Genomic DNA, 12,500 nt, shown 5'->3' with positions numbered 1-12,500 from the left:
TCTCAGCCTGGCTCATTTGGCCTGGCCCGGGCCGATTATCGGTGCAGATATCAGAGTTTTGACGTATATCAGTATCGGCCTTTTTTAAAATCCGACGGCCGATATCAAGAAACCAATTAAAAGTTGGGTTATTTCGGCTCAGATGCAGCCGCCCCCCCCCCTCTCTCTCTCCTGCCACTTGTGTCTCTTGTTTGGTTAAGGAAGCAGCAGCAGCTCTGCGAGCTCGTAGAACCTCCCGACATGTCTGTGAATCACTTGAAGCGATGCTGTTTGTAACATCGATGTAGAAACAGTCCCTGGTAGCAGAAGTCTCTGTGTGTGATTGTGAGAGAAAGAAATTCAGTTCAGTTTGTTTTGTTGCAGGGAAACACGCTGAGATGAAGGCTGGCTAGCTTTTAGCATAGCATTAGCTCGCCGGTGCTGCTCTAAACGCTCAGCAGACTCAGCGGGAGAATGTCTGTTAGTGTGAGTTTGTGTGAAAGACACACAAAAAACTTTACAACTCACAACTACTGACGTTGCTGTGAGCTTTCTGCTCCTGTGATCTGAAAATTTAAGTGGAGATGAGACGCTGTGGGCTCAATAATCTTTAACAGTTGGTCTGATCGTTTGCAACAAGGCTGCTGAAAACACTGATATGGAAATAGTGACAGTAGTAAGAAGTGTGTGTGTGAAAGAGTAAAATTCAGGAGTGATTTATCTGAAAGTCATTTCAGTTATTGTGACATTTTACTTTATTTACTGTGTATAAAACTCAGGGAGCTATTATACAAGTTTTTATTTAACTTTACAGGAGTTGCTGCTGAGCTTGTTAACTCTGTGTACTTTTTGTTGTGTTTGAAGTAAAAACAAAGATAAATCATTTCAGTTAGATTTAAATGTTACTTTATTAACTGTGGAAACATTTCAGGTAGCTTTTTATTTAAGTTTTTATTACATAGACAGACAGACACTTTATTAATCTCCAAAGAGAAATTTACATTTCCAGCAGCTCAAAGGGTGGAAACACAAGGACATGCAAAAAAGAACAACTTTCAAGTAAGGAGGCAAAAATACAATACAAAATACCAACTAACAAAAACATAAAAACATAAAAAAAAATAGTGAGATAAAAATATAGAACTAAGCTGTACAAGATAAACATCTGGTGGTCAAATGTGAGCCCAGTTGTGCAGTTGTGCAAAAAGACATTGTCATTTTCAAATAATGAGGCAAAAATACAGTACAAAATACAAACTAGCGATATAAGAAGAAATAGTGAGATAAAAATACAGAACTAAGCTGTACAAGATATTTATGTTATATATCATATTTATAAGAGATGCCTCTGAGTCTAGGAACTCCATGCACTTCTGGAGCTATTTATTTTCTATTTGTTTGGTTAAATTAACATGCTTTAGGCATTTAAACCAAGTTAAGTGTTTGTTTTATTTTAAATTGTTATGCCAAGTTTTACACTCTCCCTGCAAATGAATATTGGCTCCAAATATCGGTTATCGGCCTCTTTAACTCTAATAATCGGTATCGGTCCTGATAAACCCACATCGGTCGATCTCTAATTTAAACGTTGTTTGATCAGTTCCACCGTGCACGGCACTCAGAGCTCTGTTTTAACTTCCTGTTTACATGAAAGCGTCAGTCATGTATGAAATCAGAGACTCGCCGGTTTCCCTGGAAACAAAGCTTGAATTTAAAAAGCTGGGAGGACTTCCTGTCGTAGGAGAAACTGCAGCCTGGATAAATGAAGAGAGGAACATGTTTCCACTAATCTGCTCTAATCCGGAGGGTCTGAGCCTCTTATAGTCACTAACACACCTGATACCCCCCTCATAACGAACACACACCTGCAGCAGGACAGGTGACGACCTTCATTCTAAAACATGACTGTATTACTGTAATAGATTACAGCCTCCTCTTCCTCGGAAACATATCGCAGTCTCATCTGTTATCTAACCAACTTTAATGTTTGTGTATGACACATCGACCAGACACACCTCACCGTCACCTTCTCTGCAGCCTTTTATTGTTCTGTTCTGTTCTGTACTGTTCTTTTTTACTGGTTACTGTTTGATGGAGTTGGCAGGTCACCCTGCAGGCCTGAGACAGACGAGGGTGTGTTTGGTTAAAGGTGGACTGACTCAGCATCAATCCAGGCATACTAACAACCTAAACTAAGATGGTGAACATGGAAAACATCATACCTGCTAAACATTAGCATGTTGGCAGTATCATTGTGAGCATGTTAGCATGCTGATGCATTTAGCTCACAGAGCTGCTAGCATGGCTTTAATGCTGTTCATCGACCTGCTGACGACATACAGTTTGTGAAAAAACACATTTAAGTGAAAAACATTTGTGTTGTAAGAGTTATAATAGTGTAAATGTGATTATTGGATCAAAGGAGTCGGCTGTTGGCAGGTTCAGTGTCTTGGCTCCGACTGGCCGCTGATGGGGTCGGGAGGTGGGGGGCTGTTCTCGGCCTGACGGGCTGTAAAATGGCAGCAGATGCTTCAATACGTTGGTTGAGTCTGTGCAGGTCTGTTCATCTCATGCAGTCTGTGGGCTCCATGCAGACCCCTGTGGATATGAGAAGGTGGCACAGCTGACTTCACTTAGAGCCTTGAAGGTTTTCAGATGTGGAAACAAAACAAAGAGCAAGTCAAATGTTTTTGAGCTGATTTTTATTTTAAGTTGTTTCTGGAGCTGCATGAACTTCCGTGTTTGTTGAGAATTGCATTGTGGAACATTCACATCCCCGCAGAGAGACCCCTTGAACCTCCTAAAGGACTCTTAGAACTGTCTGCAGGATCCTTGGACGATCCTTGATGCCCTGTGAAACCACTTCATCAGCCCCGGATCCTCCTCGTGAACGGGAGTTTAATATGTGAGGTGTCTGGTTGGAGTCTCGGTACCATGTGACTGTTTGACTGGGTCGTGGTCCGGCGAGTGAAGCGAGTGCTTCCTGCTGTGACCGTGCCCCCTCCTCACTAGGATCCTGAAAGCAGTCGGTGGACTGGAAACGTCCTCCTTTGTTCCTGTGGAACCGTTTCCAGAAACAGGCTCAGCTTTGTTTTACAGTAGGTTTAGGACTGCATACAGTGAGGTCCTGAACTGATCCATGCATCATGATTCAGACTGTCAGCTCCCACTGAGTCCAGTTCCCAGGATCTCCGGGTCTGTCGGGGAAGGGCTGGTCCAGGTTTCCAGGACACTGAGCAATGAGGTCGACTCTGACCAGGAGTGTTCAGGTCCTTTACTGTATTTAAATGTGGAAACTTTATGTCATGTGGATGGCGGACGACATTGATTTCCAACAAATCTCTCAATCAAACGAGAAAATACAAAGTTTGTAACTTCCCTCCAAAACGAGACGGAAACTGATCCGACACATCTGGAAAGACTCCTGGCTGTGCTGAACCTTTGCATAAATGCATCATGAGTATCATCATGTTACATCATCAGCGACTGGCCGACGTCCTCTGCAGTTTTATCCTACAGCAACAACAGATGGTCCCAGGACAGGGAGGGAGGAGGGACGGGCGAGAGAGGTGCACACAGAGTGGAGGGCGCTCTCTCTCTATCTCTCTCTCTGTCGTTCACTGATGGAGGTGAAGACCCGACCTGCCTCAGCTTTAATCTGTTTGAGTGTCACGGAGGATAACTGACGGGTCTTTACAGTTTCACCCTCAGACCGTCCCAGACCTGCTGCTCGTCCAATCAGAACGCAGACTGAAGTAACGACTTTCTAACACAGTAACGAAGACGCCGGAGGAGAGGGACGAAACCCCGGCTGCTCGGCTGTGGAGCGGTCACGGAGGAAAAGTTGACGGACTCCACAGAGCATTGGGATTCTTACGTTTCCTGTCGGTCTGGATAACAAACCTCAGAAAGTCTGCAGCGTTCGGTTTTCTTGCTCTTTGATCGGATCAGATTTGACTGTTGACAGAATTTTAATTTAGAGATATTTTCTTTGTCATTTTGTTGTAATGTAGAGATATAAAAGTGGGAACATCACTACAGAACAGTCTGATGTTTCACAGTTTGACTTTTTACTGACGTCAGTTTTATCTGCAGAGAAACTTTTTCAAGCGTAGATGAAGGCTGATCTGTTTAGTCCGGAAGCGTTAAGGTGTTTTTACATCTTCATCGTTGTTCTGTAGTCATTAAATTTTAGTTTCCTCCAGTGTGCGGTCGATTAAAGCAAGAGAAATGTCAGAGGTCAGACTTTGATTGAACAGTCTGTCAGTCCGTCGAGGGTTTGTGAACTTTGATGTGCGTATATCTGTTACTGATGCAGCAGCTGAGGGCTGAACTGACATGCAGCAGTTGGGATGCAGAGTCGTAGCTCCACCGTGTCTTGAGTTACACTGAGAAACTGAAGCTGTTGGCTCTGGTTACCTGTCCCATAACTGCAGACGTGACAGCAGCGGCAGGGAGGACGGGACAAGGTCCACGGGTTTTTATCAGCTCAGCGGAGGTGCGATATTGACTGTGACGGGGCGGGATTCGGGACAGAGGTGAAACAGGTGACGTACAAAAGCAAAGTGCGAGGGAGGCAGCGGATTATACAAACTCGGCACAGCAGCAGGATTAAAACAGCTGATGAGCTTCGTTCAGCTGGGGGGGAAATATCTGGATGAGGACACGGAGTCCTGTTTCTTTCAGCTGAATCTCACAGACTTTCATGATGTAAACAAGACACCTGCGACACCTCATCTGGACTGGTCCGACCTCTACTGCACCTGTTTGGATTCAGATACGATGAAGCCGAACATCCGCCTGGAACAGCCTTCGGTCTGAGCGGTTTTATCCGGGTAAGCTGGACCTGGGCGACGGGTCATGTACGTCCTGTGCACCCTGGCGGTCCTGACCCTCCACAGCCTCTTCAAGAGCTGGAACAACAAGGCCGTGGAGTCCATTCGGAGCTCGGAGGCTGCGGGGCAGGAGGGCCGTCTGAAGGATGGAGGTGTTCCTGAGGTCAGGGAATGGTCCTGGCCTCAGGGGCGTGGAGACGATCTGGTGAAGAGTGTGGGCCGCGGAGGGCCGAGGAGCTGCAGAACTGAAGGGAAGTGGAGGCGAGGAGACGGCGTACGTAACGTCCCGGACAGCAGGAAGCGAGTTCAGGTGAGGAGCTGGAGATCAGGTTCAGGTGAGGAGCTGGAGATCAGGTTCAGGTGAGGAGCTGGAGATCAGGTTCAGGTGGAGGAGTTCCGTCGACTTCAGATCTGATGGTTTAGTTAAAAACATAAAGACGATTGAGCTACTTGGGTATTTTCATTTCATGCTGCTTTTCCCGTCACTATTACTTGACAGCTTTTATTACTGGTTACTTTACAGATTTTACAAACAAAACAAAAGATCATCTTATTATATGTGATGGAATCTAAAAACAGAATAAATAATGTGATAATAATAATAATAATAATAGTGCCAATAACAGACGTCTGTAGAACCTGAACAATAAACACGGTCAGATCATCAGACGTGACACTAAACTGCAAACATTAAGCTTCATTGGAAATCCAGTCATTTTATGCTGCTCTCTGATTGGCCGGCAATTGAAATGATCTTAAACATCATTCAGGTGAACAATTAAACCACCGCTCTGAGTGAGAGCTGATTAACCTGCAGGTAACCATAGCAACGGTGAGTTGAAGCGACTACAGACACACCTTAAAACAGTTCTGCTGTAAAGAGAAGCGACCTGTCTGAGCTCTGATTGGTTTGGTTCGGTCTGGTTCTTCTGCCTGGAAATAAAATGGATCATTGTTGGTGAGCTGATCAGCGTGAGGATGAAGGTTGTACTTCCATCCTGAGGAGAAACTGCAGCGAAGCAGAGGTCACGCTCAGCTAGCGAAGCTAAGCTAAGCTAGCTTTCATTTCCTGCAGACAGTGTGGATGCAGCTCAGGTTGCTCTGGAACATTTCTCCACAAATGAATCACAAAAAGAAACTGAAGGACGTTCTGCTGCCTTTTCAGCTTTACTAGTTAACGTTAGCTCGCTGTAGACTGAGCTGCTCAGAGGCTAACAGCAGCTAACAGCAGCTAACAGCAGCTAACAGCAGCTAACAGCCGCTAACAGCAGCTGGCAGCAGCTGGCAGCAGCTGGCAGCAGCTAGCAGCACCATTTAAGGTGGGATGTTTTCTTACATATTACTCAGTGCATGAGTTGACATTGTGAATCAAAACACCTTAAATGTCAGTATGACAACTTTTTTATTTTTATTAACCAAAAAAGACAAAACATATGCAAGAGAAGAACAAAGAATGCAGTAAAAAACAATGAATACACTAAAAAACAGAGAATACAGTAAAAAACAGAGAATACAGTAAAAAAACAGAGAGTACAGTAAAAAAACAGAGAGTACAGTAAAAAAACAGAGAGTACAGTAAAAAACAGTGAATACAGGCGAGTTAATGGAGTTTCATGGAGAAAAACAGAACACAGTACGACCACTTTGAGCTTTCTTTGTTCTTATTGGCTCTCTCACCTGACGTTGAGAGATGATTGGAGCTTTTGTTGCACTGACAGTAACGCGTTGTTGGCAGCTGGAGTCACGTCGTCTCCACCTCACCTGTCGTCCCCGGCTCAGGTATCATTTACATCCAGAGCCTCTCACACTGACCTGAGGTGAAACCAGAGCTCGTAGACACAGAAGCTTAAATATGAAGATGAATGAAATGTTGTGTTTGTGACAGACCTCAGAGGAGGAAACACTGTCTGTTCCAGCTCGTGTGTTAATCCAACAACATTACATTAAACTGCAGGTAAGAGAAAAACAGGTTCAAACACATCATGTCTGTGGATGATGGTCATTATAGCGTTAGCTGTTTGCTAGCTAGCGAACTCTGAACCGAAACGTTTTCTTTCTTCTCTCTTTATGAAGCAGATTCATGAAACAGTTTGCAGTATTAAAGATGAATCAGGTCATGTTAGACTTTAGAGAGTCATCAGAGTCTTTGGCGATGCTTCAGGCCTCAGAAACATTTCTTAATGAAGTCCTGAATGTAGGCAGAGACCCTGGTGGTCCAAGACAGACAGACCTGCTCACCTGAGCTGCTGTTCACTGTTTATTGGACGCTCAGACTCACCTGAAGCTCAGACAGATGTTGGCGTATCATCATGCTGCTGGTGTGTTCACAGACTTCTCGTTAATGTCGGTATGTTCCAGTTCAACCTGATGTTTCTGGTTCTCGGCATGACGTCTCCTGCAGAGGAATCTGATCACATGACGTGAAACATCAGTGACTGAAATCCTGTTTTATGTGGAGTCTCGGTCAGATTAGGAGTTATGTAACCACAGATTTATCATCATCACTCATCATTAATCTGACTGCTGAGCTGTGGATGCTCTGACAGGACACACACTGTGAGGTGCTGTCAGGTGTTTCCTGGTGATCAGGTTGCCATGGTGATTTCATTTTTGAAAATGATGTGTCCATCATCTGCCTACAGATTAAAAGGCGATTTATTCAGTCCTCCAGGTTTCCCCAGGACTCGTTGCTCGTTTCTCTCCTTTGACTTTCTCTATTTTGGGCTTTTTGTCCCTCAAGGCTGCCCATAGACACAGGAAGTGAGTTTTTTTATTTCTGCACTGTCAGCAGCATTGTACCTCCTCAGTAAAAAAAAGTATTAAATATCTGAAATATGACTGAAAATCCAGCTTCTAGCCGAGTTGAAAGGATAAGTCGATTATTCAGGCAGTCGTTCAACAGAAAATATAAATCAGCGACTGTCTTCACGTTCAAATGACCAATAAAGTTAATTCAAAACATTCACAGCCTCATATTCTCATAGGAACATTTGCTGGTTTTCTTGGTCTTTGACGATGTTGAACTCTGGTTTTTGGACAAACGTCTTAGAATGAGTCAGTTTGGACGATTACATCAATGTTTTACTGTAAACATTCAATTATTATTGAGAAAATAGTGAACAGAGTAATCAATAAGGAAAGCAATCATGAGGTGCAGCTACTGCAGATTCTACTGGCATTCTAGTACACACACACGCATGCACGCACACACACACACACAGGGTGTTGAATATTTCAGCGGTGGGAGGAGCAGCTCCTCACGCTTCAGTTGAGGCTGAAATATTTATCCGTCGACGAGGAGGGAGGGGAGGGAGGAGGAGGGGGCGGGGCTAGAGGAGGTGTGATGCTGCTGTGCTGTTGCTAGGGGAACAGAGAGGGAGGAAGCTGTGTGTGTGTGTCTGTGTGTGTGTGTGTGTGTGTTGAGGGGGTCTGCGGGTGGGGTTGACACTGATCCTGCTGCTGTGTGTCGGTGTGAAGCTGAAGGTGGAGGATGCAGCGATGATGTGGACGGCGAGGCCGCAGGGAGGGAGGTAAGAACCGAACAGACACAAAGAGGACGAGATGGAGGACAGAGAGGCTGCAGACGGACAGACATGTTGAGTAGAGACGGACGTAATCCAGTGAGACGGAGGGCTGTAACCTGATGCAGTGTTTCCAACGCTGACCTGAATACGTGTCGTGTGTTCAGAGGACGGCGGCAGAAAGCTTCAGTTTTATTTTTATTCCTCCGGATCTCCTCCCTCGTCCTGATAATCCTTTTGTCTGCTGACGTTCTGCCTCTCGTCTGTTTCTGCTCGACCACCTGTGATTATCAGCATGTCCCACCTGCACCATTCGATTTGTGGCCCACTGAAGCACATCTATTCTGCTCAAAGGATGTGCTGCTTGTTCGCTGTCCAACTGGTCTCACACCAGAATGGAGAGGCGAGTTCACATCCAGCGCAGGCGCAGGTACCGGGGCAGATACTGGTGCTGTTACAGGTGCAGATACTGGTGCAGGTACAGGGGCAGATACTGGTGCAGGTACAGGGGCAGATACTGGTGCAGGTACGGGTGCAGGTACGGGTGCAGGTACGGGTGCAGATACTGGTGCAGATACTGGTGCAGATACTGGTGCAGGTACGGGTGCAGGTACGGGTGCAGATACTGGTGCAGATACTGGTGCTGGTACGGGTACAGATACTGGTGCAGGGACAGGTGCAGATACTGGTGCTGGTACGGGTACAGATACTGGTGCAGGGACAGGTGCAGATACTGGTGCTGGTATGGGTACAGATACTGGTGCAGGTGCCGGGGCAGATACTGGTTCTGGTACAGGTGCAGGTACAGACGTGGGACAGAAATGCATGCAAAGGAAAAGTGAAACCGTGTCAGGACACTGAAATGTGCAAGCACCAAAATGACGAGGTGTTCGTCAGGCAGCTCAGGTAACTGTTTTCACACCCTCCTCTTGTCAGCAGGTAGGTGAGCAGCACTCAGGTATTTGCAGTTGCACCAGGTGTCAGTTTTTTGAGCGTGGCTGCTTGTATTGGCTGGTTCAGTTCCTCAGCAGATCATGTCTACAGGACGGTGGCTGAACACCTGCACGTTTACAGAAACCTGGTGTAACGTGATGATTCATTCATTCGTGTCTCGATGATATTTGATGATATATTAGAAATCAGCGTTTCCAGTGAGATCAGCTGCAAAGTGTTTTTATCCAGGAAGCAGCAGCTGTAGGCGATGAGAGCGAGGAAGCTGCTGAGTGTAAGGCTGCTGGATTTATTGCCTGTGTTGAGATCTTTGAGCAAGGCACAGACCCCCAGACTGTCGTCTCATGTTTGTGTGTGTGATGGAAAACAGCTAACGTGGACAAAGGTGTCGCTGCAGCTAGACTCCGACGACTGCAGATGATTTATGTTCACCAATATGACAATAACACGCTCTGAGTGTCTGTGATCTGCTGCTGCAGTCATAGTAAAAGCTGTGTGTGTGTGTGTGTGTGTGTGTGTGTGTGTGTGTGTGTGTGTGTGTGTGTGTGTGTGTGTGTGTGTGTGTGGACTGTGAGCACATGGAGACTGAAAGAAAACAGGAAGAGATGATTTGACCCAGTTTAGAGGACGAGGAAGGGGAGGAGGAGGAGGAGGAGGATGTGATGCAGATTTGCTGTCTGTTGTCAGTTATCAGTGTTGTCATATTGCAGCTATATATTTTTGTAATTTAATACAGTTTCAGTGTTTTTCTAATAATGAAATGACTTCAGTTTCCAGCTTCACAGCACTGATCCTCATACACCTCCTCATCATCACCAATCAGATCATGAAGATTAATAATCATCTATTAATAATGATTCAGAGCCTCCAGTCAGCCAGCACGGCTAACTGAGCTAACTGAGCTAACAGCTGCTAGTAGCGACAGTCACAGATTAGCGGTTAGCGGTTCCTCAGGTGTTGTGCTGCCCCCTGTTTGTTTGGAGCGACCTTCGTCAGGTGTCGAAGTTTTTTTTCACACTGAACCTTTTTAAAAAAAACAAGTTTATATCAGCAGAAAAATGATTTCTATTTACTGACAGAAAAACAAATAGTCTGCTCTTATTATTAAGAAATGCTGATTCCAGCTTCTTAAATATGAATATTTTCTCTTTCTTCGCTCCGTAATGACTGAATGTGGACAAAACAAGACATATTTCACCATTTAAAGCCACCTCAGGGGGGCGCTGTGTTAGTCTATCTGCAGACCTGAATGTCTGTGCCTCTGACAGGCCGACCAAGCGTCAGCGTCGAGGTGTTTGTAGACGGTTTCCGACGACGCCGTCGGACCGTGAAGGTGTCAGACGGCAGCAGACGGTGGCCAGGAAACCGTCGGCCGGTGGTTTGAAGCTCTGGATGGAAAAAACACATCGTCCCACGTGTTCATCATTTACTGTAGGAGACAAATATAAAGTGAACTGAGCCTCAACGCTGCAACACACAAACACACAGCTGCATGAAAACATGTGGAGACAAGAAACAAGAAGTGGACCAACAGAACCACAATCAGCATTTTGTTGTTGGAGCAGAGGACGTGTGTGTTCAGTGTGTGTGTATGTGTGTGTCAGCAGCTGTCAACATTAATCACACTTTCACACAGTGTTCGGGTGTAGCATATTATTCCACCTTTAAAGCTCCAGTCTGCACTTCCACTAGCAGCCTGCAGGGCTGAAAAGGAAACTGCAGGAAACTGGCCACTTGAGGCTGCTTCAGAAATAAACATGTTTACAGCCTCGTGCAGAAAACTGTTTTGATCTCGCTCGTTTAAATTATATTAAGACTCAAGGTTCTGCAAAATGATGACCATTAGCCGGAGTTTGGTGGAGTCTGACACTGCCAAGATGCTGCCAGCTGGAGCCTGCAGGTTTGGGTTTTAAAGACTTGTTGCTACAACAGCAGTTCAGTTTTAAACCAGCTTCAAAGAACCAAAGCATCCAGATCGTGTCTGTGCTCAACACCACAGAAAACTACAGTGATGACATCATAGTCTTTGTGAAGGCTGAGCTGTTGTACTGGACTCAGGTGTTACAGGTGTGAGTGAGTTATTCCTCCGAGCAGGTGATGAGTGAGAGTTGAGTCATTCATTAACCACTTAGTGTGATCTGATAGTAAACAGGACTGAACCTGCGTCCCGGTGGTCTGTCCAGGGTTAAAGAGGCCATCTGCTCTGAGGATTAACAGATTACACTGAGTTCATCCTGACCAGGAGGCTCTCTGTGGGCTGGTCTGAGGTCAGATGTTCCTAATCCACTGCCTGTAGATGGGTTAACAGACTCCAGGTCAGCGTGTGCAGCAGGTTAGCTCGGCTCAGCAGCAGATCACTGGTTCTGTGTGGCTGGCTGAGTGGGACCAGTTCAGAGGACTGGGAGGATGTGAGCGTGGAGCGGCAGCATGCTGGGCTGGGTAGGAACTCTGATCAACAAGAGCTGGGTGGACAGAAAGAGCTACATCCATCCGTCAGAGCGAAGACCTCGCTGCGGACATGGACGGGTAAGAACACAGGCTCCGAAAGCAGGAGCAGGCTCGGCTTAGAGGCTGGCGTCTGATTGGTGGGATCCCACAGGTGAGACAGGTCGGGAGACTGGGACCAGGCCAGGCTTGACCTGTACTATGTGCCTCATCTGCTCACTGGATGGAGGTGTTTCAGCAGCTCGGCCACTGATTCGCTGAAGTGTTTTATGTTTCCGTCTTTTTATTTTCTGAATAATGACCTGCAGCCAGCGTGGTGCGTTCAGGTGCAGTCGTACGGATGGTCCACACTTTGACACAGCAGTGCTTTGAGCTAAATGCTAATAACAGCGTGCTAACATACACACAAGAATAATGCTAACGTGCTGATGATTGGCAGGTTTATCATGTTCATCATCTTAAATTAGCATGTTAGCAGCATGCTAACATTAGCTAAATGTCATTAGTTCTGTCATCAACCACAGTATTGGGTGCATTGAGGTGTTGACCTGATGATGGCGCTAGAGGAAATGTCTTCTTCAGTATCACAGTGATCCAGTGATGGTTGTCTGTATCCACGGCTACACTGCAACAGCAGCTGCTAACAGCTAATTCAAACAAAAAAAAAAAACTTAAACCATGGCAACGTTACACTTCCTGATGACATCCAGGAAGAATAAGGCAACTTGTTTTTCTAAGGGGGTGATGGGAGTTGTGTGGGGGGTCAGTT

The 12,500-nt window shown here is 45.8% G+C and overlaps 1 protein-coding gene across 9 annotated transcripts in view; it reads left to right on the top strand.

Moving 5' to 3' along the window:
• kifc3 (kinesin family member C3) overlaps positions 1-12,500 on the top strand; it is a 40,859-nt gene that overhangs the window by 8,154 nt on the left and 20,205 nt on the right. For 3 of the 9 annotated variants that reach the window (XM_041948906.1, XM_041948981.1, XM_041948824.1), the window contains exon 1: positions 4,634-5,124. The exons of 2 other annotated variants lie outside the window; for them this stretch is intronic. In XM_041948906.1, coding sequence (XP_041804840.1) covers positions 4,840-5,124 — 285 coding nt within the window. In that variant the 5' untranslated portion in view covers positions 4,634-4,839. Of the gene's footprint in view, positions 1-4,633; positions 5,125-9,229; positions 9,275-11,687; positions 11,813-12,500 lie in introns of those variants that run through there. 4 more of the 9 variants (XM_041949055.1, XM_041949449.1, XM_041949136.1 and 1 more) reach the window with 4 other exon arrangements.

Source organism: Chelmon rostratus, chromosome 1 (genome assembly GCF_017976325.1).
Source record: "Chelmon rostratus isolate fCheRos1 chromosome 1, fCheRos1.pri, whole genome shotgun sequence".
Classification (NCBI taxonomy): domain Eukaryota; kingdom Metazoa; phylum Chordata; class Actinopteri; order Chaetodontiformes; family Chaetodontidae; genus Chelmon; species Chelmon rostratus.
This window is presented reverse-complemented; position numbering and strand designations above follow the sequence as displayed.